The 27,641-nt window shown below is 45.8% G+C and overlaps 1 protein-coding gene across 4 annotated transcripts; it reads left to right on the forward strand.

The window, feature by feature from the left end:
• The first annotated feature begins 1,993 nt into the window (after window positions 1-1,993).
• On the forward strand, window positions 1,994-27,628 carry TRPT1 (tRNA phosphotransferase 1). Of its 4 annotated transcripts, none has more exons than XM_075325967.1 (8): window positions 1,994-2,048; window positions 8,155-8,211; window positions 11,660-11,741; window positions 13,271-13,440; window positions 14,655-14,823; window positions 18,244-18,300; window positions 18,574-18,684; window positions 26,758-27,628. In XM_075325967.1, exons 2-8 carry the CDS (start codon window positions 8,164-8,166, stop codon window positions 26,778-26,780), a joined length of 660 nt encoding a protein of 219 aa, XP_075182082.1. In that variant the 5' UTR covers window positions 1,994-2,048; window positions 8,155-8,163; the 3' UTR covers window positions 26,781-27,628. The 4 variants fall into 4 exon arrangements, with proteins under 4 accessions (XP_075182082.1, XP_075182081.1, XP_075182084.1 ...); XM_075325966.1 differs by having other exon boundaries at window positions 2,046-2,136; XM_075325969.1 differs by lacking the exon at window positions 1,994-2,048 and adding an exon at window positions 2,056-2,091.
• Window positions 27,629-27,641: the final 13 nt, after the last annotated feature.

Raw genomic sequence — 27,641 nt, forward strand, 5'->3', positions numbered from 1 at the left:
GCCTTAGACACAGTTGTTTCCTGCATTTTTCAGGTGCGGATTATACGTGTGATTTGTCTAAATTACAAAACACATTACAAATGTTAACTATGTTTACATGCAATGTTTTTTAAGTCAGCAGCATATCAATCCTTTCAGCATTTTTTTCACCCATAGAAAGCAATGAGAAAGTGAAAAAAAAAATAAAACATTTTTGCAATGTTTTGAACAAAAAAATGCTGCAACCCCCCCCCCACAACAAATAGCTTTGCAATGTTTTTGCTAAATATAACTAACTTTATAAAACAAATCACACACATAATCCACAACAAGAAAACCCACTGCATAAAAACGCAGCGCAATGTGTGTTGTGAATGTGTTTTTTTACTGCCTTAGGCTATGTGCGCACGCTGCGGATTTACCGCGGATTTTACTGCAGTTTTGCCACGGATTTGCCGCGGAATTGCTGCAGAAAATGTGTCTAACATTTCTGCAGTCATTCCCCAGCAAAACCTATGGGGATAAAAAAAAAGCTGTGCGCACACTGCATTTTTTTATACCTGTGGATTTACCCGCTGAATTTCCACTGCGGAATTAATGAGCATGTCAGTTCTTTTCCGCAGGTACCTGCGGTTTTTGCCATAGCTAATGGTAAAAACCTGCAGGGACCAAACTGCGGAAAAACCGCGGCAAATCCGCGTTAAAACCTCATGTGGATTTCGTTGCGGTTTTGATGGGGTTTTTAACCACAGGTGCGGGACTTTGTAAGAGGGTCCCGTTTTTCCTTAAGAAAAAGTCAATTTTCAAGGAAAATCCGGACCCTCTGAAAAAATCCCGCACCTGCGGTAAAAAAAAACGCACCAAAACGAAATCCGCATGCGGTTTTGCCGCAGTTTGGTGCGGTTTTGCTGCAGTTTTTCCGCAGGTTGGTCCCTGTGGATTTTTACCATTTATCTATGGCAAAAACCGCAGGTACCTGCGGAAAAGAAGTGACATGCTCATTAAGGCTATGTGCCCACGGGAGCTCACAACCGCGGATTTTGCCGAGGAAAACCTGCAGATTTATCTGGATTTTCTAGATAAATCTGCAGGTTTTAGCAAGTACAGACACTCCCCATGTTATCCTATGGGACATGGGGAGTGCTGTGTCCATGCTGCGGTATGTGCGGCTGCGGAATATGCTGTGGATGTCCCGCAGACGCACGTAACTGCATGTCAATTATTCCTGCGGAAATACCTGCAGAAATCCCAGTACTCCACTATGGGAAGATAGAGGCCGGGACTTCCGCAGGTAAGTGGCACGAATGTCCGCAGGTTTTCCGCAGCTATTTCGCTGGAATCCCGCAGCCATGTATAGCTGCGGATTCCGGGGATCAGCTGCGGGAAACCTGCGGACGTACCTGTGGATATATCTGCGGGTACGAGCTCCTGAGGGCACATAGCCTAATTCCACAGCGGAAATTCCGCAGATATTTCCGCAGGGACAAAAATAATCATTTTTTTTATACCTATAGGTTTTGCTGGGGAATGACTGCAGAAATGTTAGACATATTTTCTGCAGCAAATCCGCAGTAAAATCCGCAGCCTGCGCACATAGCCAGAAGCAGATTTTGGCTGCAGAAAAAAAAAAAGCAACAAAAATGCTACTTGTGAACTTAGCTTTATTCTGAGTTTTTGCAGTCTCTCATTAGTTGACAAAAAAGGTTTAAAAAATAATTGATATACTGCAGATTTGCAACTGCACAGCTCAAATTCAGTCAGGAAAAAAAAAGAAGCTGTGTGTGAGTTTAGATTTCGGAAATCTCTAAGCTTTTTCAGCTACTGTCAAAGGCAACTTCCTTTCTGAAGAAAAAAAAGCAAAAAACAAAAAAAACTATGCAATAATATATATATATATATATATATATATATATATATATATATATATATATATATATATATATTATTTTGTTTTTTTACGCACGCACACTTATGATTATAGGGCTATAGACGTCACTCCTCATCTGAGACTACATTTCCCATCATGCACTTGGTCTGATCTCGTTGCCAGGAACCAGACCAGCGGACGGGTAAGCGCAGCAGGAAGCTCGTACTTGTCCCGGTGGTTGTCAGGTCGGTGCTGGTCAGGTGGTCTCCGTGGTTGTCAGGCCATTACAGGTCAGAAGCTCACACTGCTCCGCCATCAGCACGCCTATGTTCCCGGAGCGGTGATGCCGCAGTGCATGCTGGTAGTTGTAGTAGTGGCCATGCTGCGGCCTAGGGACATTCTGGAGGCCTATGTGTGCTAAATACTGATTGTCTCCTGCATTGTTACCGTGTAGTTGATCTCCAGGTCCCATATATATATATATATATATATATATAATATTTTGAGGAGTGTGTATGGATACATTACAGCACTAGTACCAGCACTGTATAGCGGTATTATTTGCAGACACAAGTGCCATACAATACTGCACGCACACACAACACACACACATACAGTATATATATATATATATATATATATATATATATATATATATATATATATATATGTGTGTGTGTGTGTGTGTAAATGAAGAGAAGCAGGTGCAAAGCTTTCAGTATTGTGTATTGTATGGCACTTGTGTCTGCAAATAATACCACTATACAGTGCTGGTACCAGTGCTGTACTATATCCATACACACTCCTCAATATTGAAATTACCACACCAAAAAAAGAGTTGCGAAATTCTGGAAATCCCAGGATGGGCGGACATATTACTGATATGTAAATTATTAAAAAAAATGGAAAGAAAGTTTTCAAAACATCTTGTTTTCTTCAGTCTGGAGTATGAGCGCCTCGGGCAGAAATCCTGACACTGACTCCCTGGGCTGCTATCTATGAGGTTATTAAAGGGAACCTGTCAGATGCAATATGCTCCCATAACCACAAGCAGTCCTGTGTGTATATTGCTAATCCCTGCCTAACCGTCCCTGTATACAGTAGCATAGATAAAGAGATCTATAGAAAAAGTGTTTCTAAAGATCTTTTATGGTAGTCTAATGAGCGAGGGGACTAGTCCCAAGGGCATTTCTCCCCTTCGCTAGGTGGCCCGCATAGCATGCTAGCAACCCCACAGGGGTGTACTAACATGCTAATGAACATGCTGCGTCACTGTACATACCTCACTGTTCATGTCGGCCGGTGGAGAATGGATGTGCACTGGGCATGATCGGGAGTCCGCAGCACTGCCGGTCACGTGCACTGTACCTCACTGAAGCCGGGAAGCTTACACCCCGCATCAGTTTAGTGCGCATGATCTGAAGCCTTGGGGACTTCGCATCATGCGCAGAGCGTATCAATCCTCCGCCGGCCGCCATGAACAGTGAGGTATGTACAGTGACGCAGCATATTCATTAGCACGTTACTACGCCCCCTGTGGGGTTGCTACTGTGACGCCCTGGAGAATCAGGTAGTCACAAATAACTGCATAACATCTTCCCTCACTTAGGAAACATACAGCTAACCATTAAAACCTAGTCACCCCCTTAGGGACAGACAGACACACCAGTGGGCGTGGCCAGGCGGTTGGTGCACACCCACCCAGGGGTTTTGACAGCCCAGGGCGGGAAAACAAACAGATTCTGTTAGAGTTCAAGTTGAGAGGAGGTGTGCCGGGGCTGTGTGCGGCTCCAGCACAGGAGGTCAAGTTGAACAGTACCAGGGTAGGAGCCCTGGTGCCACTGGCTAGGAGGCAGACGGTGGTTTCCGTGAGCAGGAGACGGGAAGACGGATCGGTGGAACCGAGGTGGACCGGGCCAGGGTTGTAGCCTGCCGGTATCGACACAGGGAACCGACCCGGAAACTCTAGCACAAAGGGGGGTACTCGGACCCTGAAGCCAGAGACCAGAATCAACTGGAGCTGGTTAATTAACCGATTGAGGCCAGGACTAGAGGTTCTGTCCCACCCAAAGTCCCTCATAGAAGACAACAGCCCATCGATTAGGGATAAGAGGTCACCGCTAAGGCCCATAGATCCCACGGGACAGCGTCTGCGGGCACGGCTCCTTAGGCCACATCCAGCCGGGAGCGGACTCCTACGTTATACACTGGGAAGTCTTTTTCTAAGTAAACGGTGCAGGAAAAGGATAGAGACCACCAGCCAGGTGGGGGACCCTGAATACAGCCGGCCGTGGCACCGGCCACCATCACCTTGGTTTACCAGCGACTCGTGTGTTTGTGTCTAACAGTGAGTACACCAGCACCCTTTGCAGTCGCTATTCCTCTGCACTACAACCACCGGGTCCCGGGGCCACCATCCCTGCCCACGGAGGGGTTAACAACTTGCTGCACAACATCTCCCCGGGTTGCCCCGTAACTGCAGCGGTGGTGTCCCAACTCGCCACGCACCGTGGATGGCGTCACGAACTTAATACGGCCCAGCCCGTATATATACGTCCTACCCCTTTTTATTCGGCGTGTCTGCGAGACCCCCGGGTCCGGAGACCCTCGAGCCACCACCCCTGAAGGTCCAGACTCGAGCAGCGACCGGCTGCTGCCACGGGGGCGGCACACTACCATGCTAAGGGGGCCGACTAACTAAGGGGAGAAACGCCCTTGGGACTAGTCCCGGCGCTCATTAGCATAAGATAAAAGATCTTTAGAAATACTTTTTCTATAGCTCTCTTTATCTATGCTAGTGTATACAGGGACAGATAGGCAGGAATCAGCACTGTACACCCAGGACTGATCATGGTTCATACTGTACCTGACAGGTTCCCTTTAATCGGGTGATCCACTACTAGGACAACCTCTTCTCAATCCCTATTAAAATATAAATGCTTATACTCCCCTCCCATGCCGGCACGGTTCCAGCAATGTCGGCACTCGCTCTCCCAGGGGCCCGCGTGTGGTTGTGACATCACACGCTCCCCGCCACCCAGTCACCACTGGCTTCCCTCTCTCCACCTTCATATACAGTGCCTACAAGTAGTCTTCAACCCCCTGCAGATTTAGCAGGTTTGATAAGATGCAAATTAGTTAGAGCCTGCAAACTTCAAACAAGAGCAGGATTTATTAACAGATGCATAAATCTTACAAACCAACAAGTTATGTTGCTCAGTTAAATTTTAATACATTTTCAACATAAAAGTGTGGGTCAATTATTATTCAACCCCTAGGTTTAATATTTTGTGGAATAACCCTTGTTTGCAATTACAGCTAATAATAGTCTTTTATAAGACCTGATCAGGCCGGCACAGGTCTCTGGAGTTATCTTGGCCCACTCCTCCATGCAGATCTTCTCCAAGTTATCTAGGTTCTTTGGGTGTCTCATGTGGACTTTAATCTTGAGCTCCTTCCACAAATTTTCAATTGGGTTAAGGTCAGGAGACTGACTAGGCCACTGCAACACCTTGATTTTTTCCCTCTTGAACTAGGCCTTGGTTTTCTTGGCTGTGTGCTTTGGGTCGTTGTCTTGTTGGAAGATGAAATGACGACCCATCTTAAGATCCTTGATGGAGGTTGGAGGTTCTTGGCCAAAATCTCCAGGTAGGCCGTGCAATCCATCTTCCCATGGATGCGGACCAGATGGCCAGGCCCCTTGGCTGAGAAACAGCCCCACAGCATGATGCTGCCACCACCATGCTTGACTGTAGGGATGGTATTCTTGGGGTCGTATGCAGTGCCATCCAGTCTCCAAACGTCACGTGTGTGGTTGGCACCAAAGATCTCGATCTTGGTCTCATCAGACCAGAGAACCTTGAACCAGTCTGTCTCAGAGTCCTCCAAGTGATCATGAGCAAACTGTAGACGAGCCTTGACATGACGCTTTGAAAGTAAAGGTACCTTACAGGCTCATCTGGAACGGAGACCATTGCGGTGGAGTACGTTACTTATGGTATTGACTGAAACCAATGTCCCCACTGCCATGAGATCTTCCCGGAGCTCCTTCCTTCTTGTCCTTGGGTTAGCCTTGACTCTTCGGACAAGCCTGGCCTCGGCACGGGAGGAAACTTTCAAAGGCTGTCCAGGCCGTGGAAGGCTAACAGTAGTTCCATAAGCCTTCCACTTCCGGATGATGCTCCCAACAGTGGAGACAGGTAGGCCCAACTCCTTGGAAAGGGTTTGTACCCCTTGCCAGCCTTGTGACCCTCCACGATCTTGTCTCTGATGGCCTTGGAATGCTCCTTTCTCTTTCCCATGTTGACCAAGTATGAGTGCTGTTCACAAGTTTGGGGAGGGTCTTAATTAGTCAGAAAAGGCTGGAAAAAGAGATAATTAATCCAAACATGTGAAGCTCATTGTTCTTTGTGCCTGAAATACTTCTTAATACTTCAGGGGAACCAAACAGAATTCTGGTGGTTTGAGGGGTTGAATAATAAATGACCCTCTGAATAAACTTTTCTCAATTAAAAAAAAAATAAAAAAAAAAAAAAGAACATTCTTTTTTGCTGCAGTGCATTTCACACTTCCAGGCTGATCTACAGTCCAAATGTCACAATGCCAAGGTAATTCCGAATGTGTAAACCTGCTAAATCTGCAGGGGGTTGAATACTACTTGTAGGCACTGTAAGAGATCAACACGAGGAGAGAACTGCGGCTGCCACTCATGTCCCGTTAATTGTCTTTACGTCCAAAGGCGGAGAAAGGGAAGCCTTTAAAGGTTGTCTGAGGAAGATTCAACTGCACTGAATGTACTTGGGCAACAATTCATCAAGATCCGCTGCTGGCAGCTCCCTGTGTAACTGCTGAACAATAATGCCCCCAATGGGTGACAAGTCTGGAGATGTGGAATGGAGCGGTGTGGGGCCAATAGAGCACCTGTAGCTGGAAGTCTGCCTTGTAGCCCAGTGTCATTAAAATGCCTTCTGATGGTTTGTAGAACATGTTTGCCGCCTTGGGCTCGGTGTGGTACTCCTAATTTCACTTGCAGCACAGAATTGATCATTATGCGCCATTCTTGTAATCTGCTGAGATCAGGAGGTCAGTACATTATGCTATAGTAATGTGGGGTGGCATAATGTACAGTAGCCGGATCCATCTAGTCTTCATTCCTGGCACACTGATAGCTTGGTGTTCCATTGATTTGGTGGAAAAAACAGTAGTATGGCCATTTCTCCAAAGTGTCCCTGAAGCCATTTTTTAACACCACCGCTTTTCAGATTTGTAGGCCTCCATACAACACTATTATTGTAGCATGATAGAGGCATGATCAACAATTCTACACAAATAAGAAGGATGCCAGCAAGTGGGATCTCCGCTCTCTGATCTGGCAGCCTTAAACTATAGACTAATAATTAATAAAATCTAATCTATATCTGATATATAAAGCTGAGTGATTGTGTGTGTGTGTGTGTGTGTGTGTGTGTGTGTGTGTGTCCGCTAAAAAAATCCGCACCGTCGCATTTACAATCACGAAATTTTGCACAGACACCCCATGTGACTCAGGGAACGTCATAGGCTATGTTTTGATGGGAAAATTTAACCCCGCGCTTTACAAATACTCTCCAAAAAACCTGCCTCCATTAAAGTTAATGGAGCTGCGAACTAGATTAACAGCAGCTGTGATTGGTTGCTATCGGAACAAAATAATTTGTTAATATAAGAAGCTTATGTGTGAGGTAATAAGATGTCGGTGGAGAGACGGATAGACAGAGACAGACAAACATAGGCAAAGATAGAGTAAGAGGCAGACAGTCAAAGAGACAGACAGAGGCAGACAGACAAGTAAAGAGACAGACAGGGACAGAGACAGACAGACGGAAACAGACAGACAGGGAAAGAGACAGAGACTGGGAAATAGACAAAAACAGAGAAAAAGACAGGGAAAGAGCAGAGACAGACGGGGAACGAGACAGACGGGGAACGAGACAGACGGGGATAGACAAACAGACAGACACAGAAATAGAGAGAAACAGACAGAGATAGAGACAGACTGATACAGAGACAGACAGACATGGATAGAGACAGACAGGGAAAGAGACAGACACACACAGAGACACAGGGATAGAGACAGACAGGGAAAGAGACAGACACACACAGAGACACAGGGATAGAGACAGACAGACAGACTGGGAGAGAGACAGGTACTATCCCGGGCATCGCCCGGGTACTACATCTAGTGTGTATCATATATTTCACTAATGATTTTATGATTATTTATTGATGTTAACCCTTCTCTTTTTTTTTTTTTTCCTATCTTAAAAAAGTCGCAAAATATGGAAGGCAGTCACTCTAGTCACAGGAGAAAAGGAGGGAAAAACCAGGTACATATGGCTGTATGAAAGTGTATGTCCTCATCACTAGAGTGGAAGATGTCAGGGGCACCGGTGTGGTCATTCTGTCCATTGGGCCATGTGCAGACAAAGAGCCGGTAGAAACAGATCCGTTTTCCTAATGCTAGTCCAACTCTTCGACCTACTGTGTTGTAAATCCGCGAGTGCAGGGCCCTCTCCATCTCTGTACCCATCTTTCTTTGTTTATTGTACTTGTACATTATATGTGTATTTTATGTATGTAAACCATCTTCTCATAGACAATAACCTGGAATGAATGGAGCTTTTGAAATAAGTAAATATTGCTAGAATCTCAGGATGTCACATTTCTCTCTTACATTTTGGAAAAACACAAATGTATATCCAAAAGGACCTGTTTGATAAATAATGCCAATTGAGTTGTTTCATTGATTATTTTGGGGTGCGTCTGGTTTCTGTCACGATTCCCCTGTGCAGAGCATCTTGCCTTTGGAGATTCTCTGCTGCGCTTTCCTGAGTTTCTGAGCTAACAGTGTGATTGACAGCAATGGATTCCATGATGGTGCTGAATACTCTTTGATTCCACCTCCCTGATAATTGGTCAGGCTTCTTTACTGAGCCTGCTCATCCAGAACCTTGCCAGTTGTAATGTGATGCTTGCAACTACTTACGGAAAGTATGGGCGAAAGAGTAGTCAGGAAAGCCGGGGTGTGTTCACAGGAGGAAATGTATGAGCACAAGGAGTAAACAAAGGCATAGGCAGGTCAATATCCGAGGATCAGAAATCCAGGAGAGCATGTAATAGGTTCAGGGAGAAAACAGAGATGTGGTCAGGTAAGGCCAAGGTGACACGGCGATCTACTGCGATCCTCGCATGACACTCGGCTCACGCTGGCAGCACAGCAGGAGCCGAGTGTCATGCGAGTGTTACTGCGACTGAGGTCCGATCATGCGATCGGACCTCAGCTGCGGGGAACGGGCAGGCACTGAGGAGGAGAGGGCCAGCTCTGAGGAGGGGCGAGCAGACGCTGAGGAGGGGTGGGAGGGATTTATCTCCCTCTGTCCTCCGTTGCCGGCTATTGCCATTCTCGCCCTGCACTCGCGGTACACCGGTGTATGCGAGTGCAGTGCGATTTTTCTCTCGCCCCATAGACTTGAATGGGTGCGAGAGATACAAGCATCGCATTACACTCGCAGCATGCTGTGATTGGTTTCTCAGTCCGATTAGGGCTGAGAGAATAATCTCTCATGGTTGCTGGCACATAGGCTAAGGTCGGCGTCACACAGGACGATCCATCGTGCGATTGCACGAACGATTGTACCCGCCCCCGTCGTTTGTGCGTTATGGGCAATTAGTTGCCCGTGGCGCACACAGTCATTAACCCCCCGTTACACGCACTTACTTCCCGGACGACGTCGCTTTGGGCGGCGAACATCCTCTTCCTGAAGGGGGGGGACATTTGGAGTCACAGCGACGTCACACAGCGGCCGGCCAATAGAAGCGGAGGGGCGGAGATGAGCGGGATGTAACATCCCGCCCACCTGCTTCCTTCCTCATTGCCGGCGGGACGCAGGTAAGCTGTGTTCATCGTTCCCGGGGTGTCACACGAAGCGACGTCTGCTGCCTCAAGAACGATGAACAACTGGAGCACAGAAGGAGGACCGACATTTTGAAAATGAGCGACGTGTCAACGAGCAGCGATAAGGTGAGTATTTTTGCTCATTCACAGTCGCTCGTAGCTGTCACACGGTACGATATGTCAAAAGATGCCGGATGTGCGTCACTAACAACGTGACCCCGACGACATATCGCCCGATATATCGTACCGTGTGACGCCGGCATAATATTGGTCCGAGTGGAATGCGATAAAACATCGCATTCCACTCGCTCCAATTTTCATGCCGTGTGGCTTAGGCCTAACGGTCTGAGATCAGAAAGCCCGGAGGTCACGACAAGAACAGGGAGCGGGCAGAGAATAGTCAAATAACGGTCTGGGGTCAGAGAGCAAAGATCAGAACACTAGCAGAGACAAAGCCAACAGCACAACTGTAAAACCAGAGAATACAACTGGCAAGGTTCTGCACGAACATGGTCAGTAAAGAAGCCTGAGCAATTATCGGGGAGGTGGAACGCCTGAGTAATCAGCGCCAATATGGAATCCACTGCTGTCAAACAAACTGCTAGCTCAGAAACTCAGGAAAGCGCAGCAGAGCATCTCCAAAGGCAAGATGCTCTGCACAGAGGAATCGTGACAGTTTCCATCCGGTCTCGGGTTTATTTTTAAGAACAGAAGAAAAACATCTGCATGCTGCACTTTTTCTTCTGACAACAAAGGGTTAAACAGATGGACCCCATAGTAATCCAGGGGGCAAGGGTGCTTCTAGTTGCATCAGTTAGAAATTGAGTTTTTGGCATGAAGCCGATCAACTTGAAGGAGTCACATATGACCGGTCTCTTTCCCTGCAACATTACAAAATAACCCGCTCTCTATTCTGGCATATGGTAAAGCCTTCGAAACGGAGAGCTCCCTTACTTTGAGGAATATGAGGACCACATTCCCCGAAAGGGTGGATGAATGGGTGTTCTCTTAGAGCTGCAACTTGTGTTGAGCGGACCCGGATCCGCACGGTTTGAGAGCCCGATCCGAGTCCGACCACTACCCGGGATTCGGGGTACATCATCCGGATCCGTTTTTTTTTTTCTCTCCCCCTCTCTCCCCCTCTCTCCCCCTCTCTCCCCCTCTCTCCCCCTCTCTCCCCCTCTCTCCCCCTCTCTCCCCCTCTCTCCCCCTCTCTCCCCCTCAAAAAAAATATAAATCATATGACTCTTGGAAGAAAGGAAGGGAAAAACAAAAGAGCAAAAATTAAAATGGCTTGCAGGGGACAAGGTTAAAGGAAAATTCTACCCAAAAATTGAATACAGTTTTGAATGTACTAGAAGTCCCAAGTTGCAGAGACCAGAGCACCTTTTCCCTCTAGAAGCCATATTAGTAGATGGGGACTGTATAGCGCTCTTCTTTCTTTTGTGTACAGTACAAATGTTAAGTGGGTTGTCCACTACTTTTACATTGATGGTCTATCCTTAGGAGAGCTCAGCAATATTTGATTGGCCGGGGTCCGACACCCAGCAACCCCGCCGATCAGCCGTTCTTGGTCTCAGAGCTCGGGTTCCAGAGCTGCTGCGTCTTCTGATAGGTCGGGTACTGCACATACGTCTCCTATTGATTAGAATGGGAGGCAAATGTGCAACACCCGGCCTACGCCGCTATCTGAAGAACTGAGGATTTCTGGCTGCCTGCTGCCGCCGCCGCCGGGACCGGGAACAGCTGATCGGCAGGACTGTGGGGTGTCGGACCCCGGCCGATCAGACATTGATGACCTTTGCTAAGGATAGGCCATCAGTGTAAAAGTAGTGGACAACCTCTTTAATGTTTAGAATTGAAACATTTCTTTTCATCAGGACCCTGATGTGCGATTATCGAAGCTTTTATCTTACGCTCTGCGCCACGGAGCCAATGAAATGGGTTTACCCATGGGGTCAGGTAGGTCTTTTTATAAATAAAGCTGTCATTTATTGTATTTTGCAATGCTCGATGCACAAACAAATGGATGTATTTTGGGGAAGGGAAGAATAAATCGAGCTATGCTTTTCGCCTTCATTTAATGTTTGCAACCAGCGGCCGTTGGAACTAATAACAGCTGATCGGAGGGGGTACTGGGTGTCGAACCCCCATGGATCTCATGTTGAGGATCTATCCTAAGGACAATCCCTTTGATGGAGATTTTTGGTTTTGGAAACCCCTGTTTTTTTATTATTATTATTATTATAATTAATAAATAATAATATTTATTCATTTATATAGCGCTATTAATTCCACAGCGCTTTACATACAATGGCAACACTGTCCCCATTGGGGCTCACAATCTAAATTCCCTATCTGTATGTCTTTGGAGTGTGGGAGGAAACCCACGCAAACATGGGGAGAACATACAAACTCCTTGTAGATGGTGTCCTTGGTGGGATTTGAACCCAGGACCCCAGCGCTGAAAGACTACAGTGCCAACCACTGAGCCGCCGTGCAGTGCTAACCACTGAGCCACCGTGCCGCCCATTATTACTGCAGTTGATGTAAAAAAAAAAATAGAATTATAACAAACTGTGGCTTAATTGCCCTTCCCGGGATCAGTGCTGAGTCTCCGCCGCTGCTTCCGGTGTCAGTAACGTCGACAGCGTTGCAGCCAATAGCTGAGCTCTGCCCAAGTTGACGGCCTGCTAACTGCTCTGATGTCTGTGATCAGCGCAGGCAGACTTGGTCATCGATCCACAGACCTGTAGTTTATAGGCAGGCTAGCAAGAGTTAATATCTGCTGGGCTGCTTGTTAGTCTCCTTTGAACACATGCTGTGGGGGAGCCAGTCACATTCGCTCCCCTCCTATATTGACTGGCTGGACACTTCCTTTATTGCCAGCTATAGCTTCTCTATGCTGGTGAGGTATTGTGATCCAGACTTACTGGTGATTGTAGTACTTTGTTGCTGTGAGAAGTTGTAGTGTTAACCCTTGTTGTTCGTTTGTTGCTGCCTTCCTGCTCTTCCTTTTCTCCTTTTTCTCTTACTGTTTATTCCTGTGAGTTTGCAGTGTGTCTGAGTTTTCGTTTTTCCCTGTTTGTCTTTATCATCTCACTCCTGCACCTTCCTTTGTTGGAGGAGGGAACAGATTAGTTCTGGTCAGGAGCATAGTAAGGCACAGGACTCTGGCATCTCTACCATCAGGTGTAATCCAGAGATTGGATAACCTATGGTCCCCTAGCAACAGTATAGGAGCCCCCTGTCCCTCGCTATCCTACAGTCACATCATGACAACTAGTGAGGAGAAGTCAGTGCTGCAGAAAATAGCAAACACCATGAGCAGTGCTGGACCTGGGGAGAGTGAGTAACGCGCAGCTTGTTCCTTTTTAAAACAAACTGCAGCATGAGAACAGTGGTTTTCTGAAACCGAAGTACCCCTTTAACGGTGGAAAGTTGGTTATAGTATAACCCCTTGCCTTCTTGTTCCCTTTGACCTTCCGCAGATGGCTTTGTCCCGGTTTCCTTCCTCCTCCACCTGCGGCAGTTTCGCTCCTTTTCCCAGGATGACATTGAGCGTGTAGTCAGATGTAATGACAAGCAGCGATTCAGCATAAGAACCTCTGAACCTGAAGGGACAATGGAAATCCGAGCTAACCAAGGACATTCAATACAGGTACGTCACAGACACCTACTATCCACAGTATACAAGGTCTCATTACCTCATTGGATTGTTCTAGCTATTGACTCTTCGCATTCTGTAGTCCATGCCAATAAAATCTTCTTTGTTTGTAAGGATATGTACACGCAGAGTCTTTTAAAGGGAATCTGTCACCAGGTTTTTGCTCCCCCCATCTGAGAGCAGCATAATGTAGAGACAGAGACCCTGATTCCAGCGATGTGTCACTTACTGAGCTGTTTGTTGTCATTTTGATAAAATCTATGATTTATCTGCTGCAGATCTAGTAGTTATACAGAGATCATGAATATGCTGGACTACCTGCAGCACGCCAAGTAGTCCTGTAATGATGATAACCTGTTAACTAAACAGTGATTTTATAAACGCTACACTAAGCAGCCCAGTAATAATAATAATAATATATTTATTCATTTATTTAGCTCTGTTAATTCCATAGCGCTATAATTAATTAATAATAGTTAATATATTATTATAATAATAGTTAATAGTTAATTCCACAGATAGGGACTCTAGATTTTGAGCCCCAATGGGGACAGTGTTGCCATTGTATGTAAAATACAATGGCAACACTGTCCCCATTGGAGCTCACAATCTAGAGTCCCTATCTGTATATTTTTGGAGTGTTTCGTGCTCTCAGATTAAAGGGAATCTGTCACCACATTTTTGCCACGTAATCTGAGAGCAGCATAATATAGAGACAGAGACCCTGATTCCAACAATGTCACTTACTAGGCTGCTTAGAGTAGTTTTGATAAAATCACTTTAATCAGCAGTAGATTATCATTACATGACTACTTGGCGTGCTGCAGGTAGTCCAGCATATTCATGAGCTCTGTATAACTGCTAGATCTGCAGCCGAGACAACATTGATTTTAGAAAAATGACAGCAAACAGCTCAGTAAGTGACACATCGCTGGAATCAGGGTCTCTGTCTCTACATTATGCTGCTCTCAGATTAGGTGGCAAAAACCGGGTGACAGATCTCTTTTAAACGCTGGCGTGCCCACATATGTTTTGTAGCAGAAGACGTTTCAGGAAAATTGCTGTGCATATGTTCATTAATTTTAGCGTTTATTGAGCGCTTTCTGCATATACCGTAATAGTGTTTATTAAAGTTACATCTCCGATTATGTAGCTGTGGATATCAAAATCATAAAGCTTTATTACTACTCTTGATTTCTCTTTTGCAGGTGGAGGTTGAACTCACGCCATTAGGATCAGAGCTTCCTCCACAAGCCATACATGGGACGTATATCCGTCACTGGCCTGCAATTCTCCGGGGTGGCCTCTCTCGTATGAACAGGACACATATCCACCTCTCCACTCAGCTGCCAGGAGAAGGAGATGGGGTGATCAGCGGTCAGTGATTCAGTTCCTCCTGTAGAGGATAGACCCTACTAATGCTGCGTGTAAGGGGCATGTATGGTGGCACATTGATTCCTTATGTTTTCAAAGTACAGAATTTATTTTGCTCTATTTATCACCGTACGCTGCGGCCTGCTGTATAGCATCATATTCTTTTTGAATCAATGCCCATAGGATTCAATATGAAATGCTAACCTATGTTAACAATAAATATAGGAATATGAATACGTATTACTGCTAAGAAAATACATATAAAATTTGAGATACTTGGCAGATTAAAAAGATCAGTTTTATGTGATCTCAACAGCCAACGTCAAGGCGTATCTCTTAATGCTGGGTTCTTATCTAGTCTAATGCCTCTCTTTGGGTTAAAAAACCCTCCAATTTATGGGAAGATAGGAACCTGCTAATAAAGAATTAAAATCGCCTAACGCAGATAAGGAGTGCTCAATCAGAAGGTATGACCCCATAATCTAAGTAAAAGACTGATGGCACTTCCTAACATGCAAGTGTGAATAGATGCATACTAAACATCAGATATATCATAACAAAAAGAGACAGTTGTACTCTGAAATGTTAGTATATCTTCTCAAGGAATATGAATAAGAATTACTGCTAAGAAAATGCATATAAAAATTGAGATACTTAGCATATACAAAAGCGAATTTTATGTGAGCCCAACAGCCAATGTCAAGGCATATCTCTTAATGTTGGGTCCTTATCTACTCTAATGCCTCTCCTTGGGTTAAAAAAGCTCCAATTTATGGGTGGATAGGAACCTGCTAATAAAGAATTAAAATCGCCTAACGCTGATGAGAAGGAGTAAGTCAGAGGGCATGACCCCATAATCTAAGTAAAAAGACTGATGGCACTTATTAACACGCAAGTGTGAACAGGTGCATACTGAACATCAGATATATTATAACAAAAAGAGATGGTTGTATTCTGAAATGTGTAATATACGTTATCAAGGAATATGAATAAGAATTACTGCTAAGAAAATGCACATAAAAATTGAGATACTAAGCTTATACAAAAGCCAATTTTACGTGAGCTCAACAGCCAATTTCAAGGTGTATCTCTTAATGCTGGGTTCTTATCTAGTCTGATGCCTCTCTTTGGGTTAAAAAACCCTCCAATTTATGGGCAGATAGGCGATTTTAATTCTTTATTAGCAGGTTCCTATCTGCCCATAAATTGGAGGGTTTTTTAACCCAAAGAGAGGCATCAGACTAGATAAGAACCCAGCATTAAGAGATACACCTTGAAATTGGCTGTTGAGCTCACATAAAATTTGGCTTTTGTATATGCTTAGTATCTAAATTTTTATGTGCATTTTCTTAGCAGTAATTCTTATTCATATTCCTTGAGAAGATATATTAACATTTCAGAGTACAACTGTCTCTTTTTGTTATGATATATCTGATGTTCAGTATGCATCTATTCACACTTGCATGTTAGGAAGTGCCATCAGTCTTTTTACTTTAGATTATGGGGTCATACCTTTTAAGTAAAAAGACTGATGGCACTTCCTAACATGCAAGTGTGAATAGATGCATACTGAACATCAGATATATCATAACAAAAAGAGACAGTTGTACTCTGAAATGTTAGTATATCTTCTCAAGGAATATGAATAAGAATTACTGCTAAGAAAATGCATATAAAAATTGAGATACTTAGCATATACAAAAGCCAATTTTATGTGAGCCCAACAGCCAATGTCAAGGCGTATCTCTTAATGTTGGGTCCTTATCTACTCTAATGCCTCTCCTTGGGTTAAAAAACCTCCAATTTATGGGTGGATAGGAACCTGCTAATAAATATATAAAGTCTCCTAACGCTGATGAAAAGGAGGGGCTCAATCAGAAGGCATGATCCAATAATCTAAGTAAAAAAGACTGATGGCACTTCCTAACACTCAAGTGTGAACAGATGCATACTGAACATCAGATATATTATAACATAAAGAGATAATTGTACTCTGAAATTTCTAAGATATGTTATCAAGGAATAAGAATTACTGCTAAGAAAATGCATATAAAAATTGAGATACTTGGCATATACAAAAGCCAAGTTTATGTGAGCCCAACAGCCAATGTCAAGGTGTATCTCTTCATGCTGAGTTCTTATCTAATGCCTCTCTTTGGGTTAAAAAAACCCCTCCAATTTATGAGCGGATATGAACCTCCTAATAAAGAATTAAAATCACCTAACGCTGATGAGAAGGAGTAAGTAAGAAGGCATGATCCCATAATCTAAATAAAAAGATTGATGGCACTTCCTAATATGCAAGTGTGAACAGATGCATACTGAACATGAGCTATATTATAACAAAAAAGAGAAAGTTGTACTCAGAAATTTCTAAGATGTTATCAAAGAATATAGAAATATGAATAAGAATTACTACTAAGAAAATGCATATAAAAAAATCAGATAATTAGCATATAAAAAGACCAGTTTTATGTGAGCCCAACAGCCAATGGCAAGGTGTATCTCTTAATGTTGGGTCCTTATCTACTCTAAAAAAAACCCTCCAATTTATGGGCAGATAGGAACATGCTAATAAATAATTAAAATCGCCTAACGCTGATGAGAAGGTAAGCTCAATCAGAAGGCTTGACCCCATAATTTAAGTAAAAAGACTTGATGGCACTTCCTAACATGCAAGTGTGAACAGATGCATACTGAATATCAGATATATTATAACATAAAGAGATAGTTGTACTCTGAACTGTGTAAGATATTTTATCAAGGAATATGAATAAGAATTACTGCTAAGAAAATGCATATAAAAATTGAGATACTTAGCATATAAAAAGGACAGTTTTATGTGAGCCCAACAGCCAACGTCAAGGCGTATCGAATTGGTTTTCACATATTACTTATTTAAGCATGGTAAAAAAAACCCAAAAACTTATTATCTCCATGTGAAATTAATTGTTAGACCAGACCAGTAAGCTGTTCGGCGGTCGTTTAACAGCCTGTATCCGCTTGTCTAAATAGCAATATCCTACTGAACAAACTCATGGACAGTAAGTGTTGTCATGGGGCAGATAAAAAAAAAAAAAAGTATTATGACATTTCACATTTTAAAAGATATTTACACTTGAGGAAAGGGAGAGGATTACAATATTCGTCGGTCTGTCGTGGTCATTGCTTTTTGCGGGTAGACTGTTTGTCGATTCCGGTAAGTAATTGATAGTTTTCCCAGCAGTGAATGCATTTTCGGCACGGGGCGGCCAATGTGCACTCGGTCATAAGTGGTCCAGAGCTTTGGGAAACTTTCATTAAACAGCGACCCAATACAAGTGGCGTCTGGCAAATGTCACTGTTAAGTGGTCACCGGCTCATTAACAGAATACGCATGTGAGTGTTGTAAATTGACTTAATGGTCAATATGTCTCTCCGCAGGCATGCGTAGGGACTGCGAAGTAGCGATATTTATAGACCTTCCCAAAGCTACAGCCGGTGAGTCTGTTCTTCGTCTCCATCTGTTATACAAGCATTGCAATATGTCACTCATAATCAGACACTAGTGTTTCTCACATAACATCGCTCCTAGAATAAATAATATGGAACTGACAAGGGTAAATCGTCACCACTAAAGCTGCACCCGGTGCATTGTATCGAGGCATATAAATGATTACCCTGCAACGTGGAATTGAAGGTTGGGGGGTATCACGGACATATTGTATATATCGGCACTCGCAGATACATAATTCATCCTGTTTTGTTTTGCAGATCAGATACCATTCTTCTGGTCCGCTAACCGTGTCCTCCTCACACCTGGGAATGCTGACGGTGTCCTCCTACCTAAATATTTCCTAAAAGCTTTACAGCTCAGACCTCACAGTAAGTCTTCGGGGGGCGCAGATTTTTTGGGAAGTTAGCAGGAATTGAGAAATCGAGGAAACACGTTATATCTGGACAATCTTGTCCAATTTCTGCAGCGATAGAGACGCTTAGTGGTTTACTTGAGTACTACAGTCTTGCTTTTGTTGTGCTTTAAAGGGAATCTGTCAGTAGGTTTTTGCCCTTTAATATGAGCACATCATAATGCATGGGCAGAGAGCCTGATTCCAGTGGTATGTCACTTGCTGTAGTTTCAATACAATCAGTGTTTTATGAGCAGGAGATTATCACTGCAGGACTAGGTGTCTTGTGCAACATCAATACAATCAGTGTTTTATGAGCAGGATATAATCAGTACAGGACTAGGTGTCTTGTGCAACATCAATACAATCAGTGTTTTATGAGCAGGAGATTATCACTGCAGGACTTGGTGTCTTGTGCAACATCAATACAATCAGTGTTTTATGAGCAGGAGATTATCACTGCAGGACTAGGTGTCTCCTGCAGCATCAATACAATCAGTGTTTTATGAGCAGGATATAATCCGTGCAGGACTAGGTGTCTTGTGCAACATCAATACAATCAGTGTTTTATGAGCAGGAGTGTTTTATGAGCAGGAGATTATCACTGCAGGACTAGGTGACTTGTGCAATATCAATACAATCAGTGTTTTATAAGCAGGAGATTATCACTGCAGGACTAGGGGTCATGTGCAAGGCAGTCCACCTATTCTGTGTAACCCCAGCACTGATTGGTAGCTCGCTGACAATGTACACAGGAAGCTGTCAATCAGGAGTATGGGTGGGTTTATACATGGCTCGGCATACTGAGCACTGCTACATCTATGGCAGAAAATACAGGGATTCTATCAAAACTACACCAATCAGCCCAGCAAGTAATACATTGCAGGAATCAGGGTCTCTAGCCTGATATCATGTTGCTCTCACATTAAGAGTCAAAAAACTGCATCTCCAAACAAAACACAGCAAGTGTGAACAGGTGCGAACTGCTATAACTACATGAAACACAAACAAAAGAATACATCAGCACTCTGTAAGCGCTAAGATATAAGCAAACATGGAGTATAATAAATTTATATGCATTAATGCTATATAAGAGCTACTTAGAAAAATATAGGTTGTTTGAGCACAAATTGGCCAGTTTATATGTTCCCATTCACCGCGGTAAGGTGATCTTTCTTTGATGGAAAGCTATCCTATTTTCTTGGCTCTCTCATAGGCTAAAAATCTACAACTTTATGGGCAGATAAGATCTGGCACCATTAAAAAAAATAAAAAAAAAATACAACAGTACCCATCAAAAAAGGGTCCCCTTGCTGTGGTTGATGGGCTCACATGAAAAGGCCACTTTGTGCGCAAAGAACTTTCATTTCTTTTAAGTATATTTTATATCGCATTAATGCATTTTAAATGTCATATATTTCATGTTTGCCTATATCTTCGCGCTTACAAAGTGCTGCTGTATTTTTTTATTTGTGTTTCTTTTTCGCTCCTAATTGGGAGACCCAGACAGTGGGTGTATAGCTACTGCCTCTGGAGGCCGCACAAAGAACTACACTTAAAAGTGTAAGGCCCCTCCCCTTCTGGCTATACACCCTCCCGTAGGAGTACGGATTCCTCAGTTTTAGCTTTGTGCGCAGGAGGTCAGACACGCACGCATAGCTCCATTGTTTTTAGTCAGCAGCAGCTGCTGACTATGTCGGATGGAAGAAAAGAGGGCCCATACAGGGCTCCCAGCATGCTCCCTTCTCACCCCACTGTATGTCGGAGGTGTTTGTAAGGTTGAGGTACCCATTGCGGGTACGGCGGCTGGAGCCCACATGCTGATTCCTTCCCCATCCCTTTTTACAGGGCTCTGGGTGAAGTGGGATTACTGGTCTCCAGGCACTGAGACCGGGCTCCATCTACAGCCCCTGGAGAAGATGCTGGATGGAGCGGAGTACATCAGGGACATGGCCCTGCTTCCTCAAGGTACTCTGTGTCCCCGTGCATTTGGCGCTCACACCGCAGCATGCTGGGTGTTGTAGTGCGCCGGGGACATCAGCGCTGCGGCGCTTGTGCCATAGCCTCATTCAGCTTCGCTGAAGCAGGCACACTTTTGGGAAAAGGTCGCGCCGGCCGCTGGGACTGCGGCGCGGCTGGCACTTGTGGTGCGCCGGGGACTTCAGCGCGGGCCGCGCTTTTACGGCGGCCGCGCTGATAACTCGAGTCCCCGGCTTTTGCGGCCTATTTCCGTTCGTTCCCGCCCCCGGACCTGCCAGTCAGGAGAGGGGCGGGACGCTGGTCAGTGCATCAGCGCTGAGGGCTGGAGTCGTTTTTACATACTCCAGCCCTCACAATAGGCACAGAGGGGACACTGTTTCCCGCACTTTTGTTTGGGAACTCCCACGGACCGCCCCTCTCCACAGACGCCGGCAGCCATTCCTGCTGACACGCTGAGCTGCAGAGGGGAGCCGGGGAGACCCAGACAAGGAATTCTGCGCCTCTTACCCGCTATTCAGCGGGCGGTAAGCAGCCCTTTGGGCTCACCCCCTCTTGTGCCAGTAGTAATCTTAGTATTTTGTTCCTGCAAATACTTTGTACTGCATAGCGCTTGTCGCCCTTTGGCTATAGACTCTCTCACATTGCAGAGAGCCAACAGCATGTCGTCCGCAAAACGCAAGGGTGCCAAGGCACAGACATTATATGCTTCCTGTACCGCATGTGGGACTTTTCTACCGGCAGGCTCCACTGACCCCCATTGTGTGCAGTGCTCGGCCCCTGCGGCGCTTGCACAGTCGGGACCTCTGCTGGACGTGACCCAGGGTGTACCACCTGTGAATGCTGTCCAGGTGACAGGAACTGAGTTTACAGCTTTTGCTGACAGAATGTCTCTCACTATGTCACAAATTCTTGACGCATTGCGAGCTAGGCCTGTACTTCAGGCCACGGACACTGTGCAATCATTGCCCCCTGGTCCCCCTCAGCTGAATTACCTCCAAGCTCCGGGACGGGCACATACACCTCAGGGTGAAGACTCTGACTCGGACGATGGCCCCAGGCAACCTAAGCGGGCTCGCTATGAGGGGCCTTCACATTCATCTCAATGGTCAGGATCCCAGCGAGATGAATCTATGGGTGATGAAGCGGACGTAACTGATCAGGATTCTGATCCTGGGACCGCTCTCAATCTAGATACACCAGATGGTGACGCCATAGTTAATGATCTTATAGCGTCCATCAATAAGATGTTAAATATTTCCCCACCAGCTCCTCCTGTAGAGGAGTCAGCTTCGCAGCACGAGAAAATCCATTTCAGATATCCTAAGCGTACATTAAGCACTTTTCTGGACCACGCTGACTTTAGAGACGCAATCCAGAAACCCCACGCTTATCCGGAAAGGCGTTTTTCTAAACGGCTTAAAGATACACGCTATCCTTTTCCCCCTGAGGTGGTCAAGGGTTGGACCCAGTGTCCAAAAGTGGATCCTCCAATTTCCAGGCTTGCAGCTAGATCCTTGGTTGCAGTTGAAGATGGAGCGGCACTTAAAGATGCCACTGACAGGCAGATGGAGCTCTGGCTGAAATCCATCTATGAAGCGATTGGAGCCTCGTTAGCGCCATCTTTTGCTGCCGTATGGGCACTCCAAGCTATCTCAGCCGGGCTTGTGCAAGTCGACTCAGTCACACGTGCATTTGCCCCGCAGGTAGCACCATTGACCTCGCAAATGTCGGCATTCGCGTCGTACGCGATTAATGCTGTTCTTGACGCTACAAGCCGCACGGCAGTGGCGTCAGCCAACTCCGTTGTTTTGCGTAGGGCCCTGTGGTTGAGACATTGGAAAGCAGATTCTCATTCCAAGAAGTGCTTAACCAATTTGCCTTTTTCTCGTGACCGATTGTTTGGAGAGCGTTTGGATGAAATCATCAAACACTCCAAGGGTAAGGACTCATCCTTACCGCAACACAGACAAAACAAACCCCAACAGAGGAAGGGTCAGTCTGGTTATCGGTCCTTTCGAGGACCGGGCAGGTCCCAATTCGCCTCGTCAAAAAAGACTCAGATTCTTGGAGGTCTCAGTCACGCCCAAAAAGGACAGCCGGAGGAACCGTTGCCAAGACGGCGTCCTCCTGACTTGCAGTCTCCGATTCCCACACCCTCGGTCGGTGGGAGGCTTTCCCACTTTGGCGACATTTGGCTGTCACGCGTCAAAGACCGTTGGGTGAGGGATATTCTGTCTCACGGGTACAGGATAGAGTTCAGTTCTCGTCCGCCAACTCGTTTCTTCACAACTTCTCCACCACCAGACCGAGCCGATGCTCTGTTGCAGGCGGTGGCCGCTCTAAAGGCGGAAGGAGTGGTGATCTCCGTTCCTCTTCAGGAACAAGGTCACGGTTTTTACTCCAATCTGTTTGTAGTCCCAAAAAAGGACGGATCGTATCGACCCGTCCTGGATCTAAAGTTGCTCAACAGACACGTAAAAGTCAGGAGGTTCCGGATGGAATCCCTACGCTCCGTCATAGCCTCAATGTCTCAAGGAGATTTTCTAGCATCAATAGATATCAAAGATGCGTATCTCCACGTGCCGATTGCGCCAGAGCATCAGCGTTTCCTACACTTCGTCATACACGACGAACACCTGCAGTTCGTAGCGTTACCTTTCGGTCTGGCAACAGCCCCCCGGGTCTTCACCAAGGTCATGGCAGCAGTAGTAGCTGTCCTGCACTCGCAGGGCCACTCGGTCATCCCGTATCTAGACGACCTGCTTATAAAGGCACCCTCTCAAGAGGCATGCCAACACAGTCTGAAGGTGGCACTAGACACTCTCCAGAGTTTCGGGTGGATTATCAACTTTCCAAAGTCGCATCTCATCCCGACCCAATCTCTGACTTATCTTGGCATGGAGTTTCATACTCTCTTAGCGATAGTGAAGCTTCCACTGGACAAGCAGTGTTCGCTAAGGACAGGAGTGCAATCTCTCCTTCAGAGCCAGTCGCACTCACTGAGGCGCCTCATGCATTTCCTAGGAAAGATGGTAGCAGCAATGGAGGCAGTCCCGTTCGCGCAGTTTCATCTGCGCCCTCTACAATGGGACATTCTCCGCCAATGGGACGGGAAGTCGACGTCCCTCGACAGGACTGTCTCCCTCTCTCAGACTGCCAAGGACTCTCTGCGTTGGTGGCTTCTCCCCGCCTCATTGTCACAGGGAAAGTCGTTCCTTCCTCCGTCCTGGGCAGTGGTCACGACGGATGCGAGCCTATCAGGGTGGGGAGCGGTGTTTCTCCACCACAGGGCTCAGGGGACGTGGACTCAGGAAGAGTCCACCCTGCAGATCAATGTTCTGGAAATCAGAGCAATCTACCTTGCTCTGCGAGCCTTCCAACAATGGCTGGAAGGCAAGCAGATTCGGATTCAGTCGGACAATTCCACGGCGGTGGCGTACATCAACCACCAAGGGGGAACACGCAGTCGCCAAGCCTTTCAGGAAGTCCGGCGGATTTTGACGTGGGTGGAAAGCAAAGCGTCCACCATATCCGCAGTTCACATCCCAGGCGTGGAAAACTGGGAAGCAGACTTTCTCAGTCGCCAGGGCATGGACGCAGGAGAATGGTCCCTTCACCCGGACGTGTTTCAGCAGATCTGTTGCCGCTGGGGGATGCCGGACGTCGATCTGATGGCGTCACGGCACAACAACAAGGTCCCAGTTTTCATGGCACGGTCTCACGATCACCGAGCGCTGGCGGCAGACGCCTTGGTTCAGGATTGGTCGCAATTCCGACTCCCCTATGTGTTCCCACCTCTAGCATTGTTACCCAGAGTTCTCCGGAAAATCAGGTCCGACTGCCATCGAGCCATTCTCGTCGCTCCAGACTGGCCAAGAAGGTCGTGGTACCCGGATCTGTGGCATCTCACGGTAGGCCAACCGTGGGCACTACCAGACCGTCCAGATTTGCTGTCTCAAGGGCCGTTTTTCCATCTGAATTCTGCGGCCCTGAACCTGACTGTGTGGCCATTGAGTCCTGGATCCTAGCGGCCTCCGGTTTATCTCATGAAGTTGTTGCCACAATGAGACAGGCTAGAAAACCATCCTCAGCTAAGATCTATCACAGGACGTGGAAGATATTCTTAGCTTGGTGCTCGGCTCAGAGGGTTTCTCCCTGGCCATTTGCATTGCCAATTTTTCTTTCCTTCCTGCAGTCTGGGTTGGAAAAAGGTTTGTCGCTTAGCTCTCTTAAGGGTCAAGTCTCCGCGCTATCCGTATTCTTTCAGAAGCGCTTGGCACGGCTTTCTAAAGTACGCACGTTTCTCCAAGGAGTTTGTCATATCGTTCCTCCTTACAGACGGCCATTGGAACCCTGGGATCTGAACAAGGTTCTCATTGCTCTCCAGAAGCCGCCTTTCGAGCCTTTGAAAGAGGTTTCCCTTTCTCGGCTTTCACAAAAAGTAGTTTTTCTTGTGGCGGTCACGTCTCTTCGAAGAGTGTCCGAGCTAGCGGCGTTATCTTGCAAATCTCCCTTCCTGGTGTTTCACCAAGACAAGGTAGTACTGCGTCCAATTCCAGAGTTTTCTCCCAAGGTGGTTTCTTCCTTTCATCTCAATCAGGATATCACTTTGCCATCTTTGTGTCCGCATCCAGTTCACCAATTTGAAAAAGGTTTACATCTGTTGGACCTGGTGAGAGCACTCAGGATTTACATTTCTCGCACGGCGTCTCTACGCCGTTCTGATGCGCTCTTTGTCCTAGTCGCTGGTCAGCATAAGGGATCGCAAGCTTCCAAATCCACCCTGGCGCGGTGGATCAAGGAACCAATTCTTCACACATACCGTTCTGCTGGGCTTCCGATTCCATCTGGACTGAAGGCCCATTCTACCAGAGCCGTTGGTGCGTCCTGGGCATTGCGGCATCAGGCTACGGCTCAGCAGGTGTGCCAGGCGGCTACCTGGTCGAGTCTGCACACGTTTACCAAACACTATCAAGTGCATACCTACGCTTCGGCAGATGCCAGCCTAGGTAGACAGGTCCTTCAGGCGGCGGTGGCCCACCTGTAGGAAAGGGCTGTCTGACAGCCCGTTCATGTGGTATCTTTTTACCCACCCAGGGACTGCTTTTGGACGTCCCACTGTCTGGGTCTCCCAATTAGGAGCGAAAAAGAAGAAGGGAATTTTGTTTACTTACCGTAAATTCCTTTTCTTCTAGCTCCAATTGGGAGACCCAGCACCCGCCCTATTTGTTCTTAGGGTTTCGTTTTTCGGGTGCACATGTTGTTCATGTTGTTTCTTAAGTTCTCCGATCTTGTTATCGGATTGAATTTGTTTTTGAAACTGTTATTGGCTTTCCTCCTCCTTGCTTTGGTACTAAAACTGAGGAATCCGTACTCCTACGGGAGGGTGTATAGCCAGAAGGGGAGGGGCCTTACACTTTTAAGTGTAGTTCTTTGTGCGGCCTCCAGAGGCAGTAGCTATACACCCACTGTCTGGGTCTCCCAATTGGAGCTAGAAGAAAAGGAATTTACGGTAAGTAAACAAAATTCCCTTCTTTGTGCTCTCAGATTAAAGGGAATCTGTCACCAGGTTTTTGTCCCCTATCTGAGAGCAGCATAATTTGAGACAGAGACCCTGATTCCAACAATGTGTCACTTACTAGGCTGCTTAGTGACGTTTTTATAAAATCACAGTTTAATGAGCAGTAGATTATCATTACAGGACTACTTGGTGTGCTGCAGGTAGTCATTAACATTGTATGGCGTAGCAGACGTTTGGCAATTTCTTTATTTTTTTATACAAGAAGATCACTAATGGTCATGCGCACTAGTTCAGTTTGAAGCTGGGACGCGTAAACCCAGCTTCATAGTGCGCATGACCGAAACTCCGGAGTCATGGGCACTTAGCCAAAATCCAGTGGTACAGAAGGGTACCAACAATTTTGTCCCCATGTGTCAATGCATTTATAACCATGACCATCCACTGGCATTGTGCCGTGTGTTTGCAGGGCTGTCGGATTTGTGGTTACAATTGTTGGGGTGTTTTGTTTTGTGCCTTAACTTTACTATCTTCTTTTTTTTTTTCTTTTAGGAAAACTGCTTGAACTTGAATGACAAAAATTTCCTTGTCGAATAAACTCTTTTAACAGTTTGTGTTATATGGATTTTGTGTGATTTCAAGACTTTTTAAATTAAGCATATATTTAATCTCAATTTTATAGGGATTTAATTAGACTTATTAAAGTGCTACTTCTGTATTCTGGCCATTTAAGTAAAGGCATTGTAAGATTCTGACTCGCTTGGGTGCATGTTAGGCCAGTGTCACAGTTGCGTATGACTCGCGCGAGTCTAGCATCGGGGTCACCCAACACAGCTGCACACTCTTGAACAGGAGCAGGTCAGCTGTATAGAAATACATGCAGCTGAGAAACTCCTGTCCATAGAGTGTGCGGCCGCCCCGGGTGATCACGATGCTAGACTCGCGCGAGTCATACGCAAGTGTGAAACTGGCCTTAGAGGTAGACACAGGAACCTTTTCCATTTAAAATGTCCAGCTGGTTTATTCAGTCTTTATAAACCATGTAGTCAAACTAACTTAAAACCATGCCGGAAGAACGGTACAAGGGCACAAACTGAAAATACTAAGTCCACATATAGTTGTGGGGTCCACCTACTCAAAGTAAAGCTCTTTAACAAAAGCATCACCCCTGGAGGTCTGCACACCTCCACACACAGACACCTGAAGGCGACTACATTCTGCCCAAACCCCTCTAATACTGTGTTTCATGAACTATGCAGATTCCCTTCCTCTGTAATTTGCTATAATCTTTTTTTCTTCCATTTCATCAGGGAATCAGAAACGTTCATTCCTTCTTTTCCTAGAATGCCTTACTATTCCCCTTTTCCAATTGTTTATCTGCCCTAAACTAAAAGCTTATCTCTCTGTCTGCAAACAGTAAGACTCCCACAATCGCA

This window comes from Anomaloglossus baeobatrachus, chromosome 10 (assembly GCF_048569485.1).
Source record: "Anomaloglossus baeobatrachus isolate aAnoBae1 chromosome 10, aAnoBae1.hap1, whole genome shotgun sequence".
Taxonomy (NCBI): domain Eukaryota; kingdom Metazoa; phylum Chordata; class Amphibia; order Anura; family Aromobatidae; genus Anomaloglossus; species Anomaloglossus baeobatrachus.

Bases quoted from the DNA above. Each gene is read 5' to 3' on its own strand.
- TRPT1 (XM_075325967.1), top strand. From the start codon at position 8,164: ATGGAAGGCAGTCACTCTAGTCACAGGAGAAAAGGAGGGAAAAACCAG. The intron at 8,212-11,659 runs GTACATATGGCT...TCTTTTCATCAG, and splicing joins GAAAAGGAGGGAAAAACCAG to GACCCTGATGTGCGATTATC. The intron at 18,685-26,757 runs GTAAGTCTTCGG...TTTTTCTTTTAG, and splicing joins TTTACAGCTCAGACCTCACA to GAAAACTGCTTGAACTTGAA.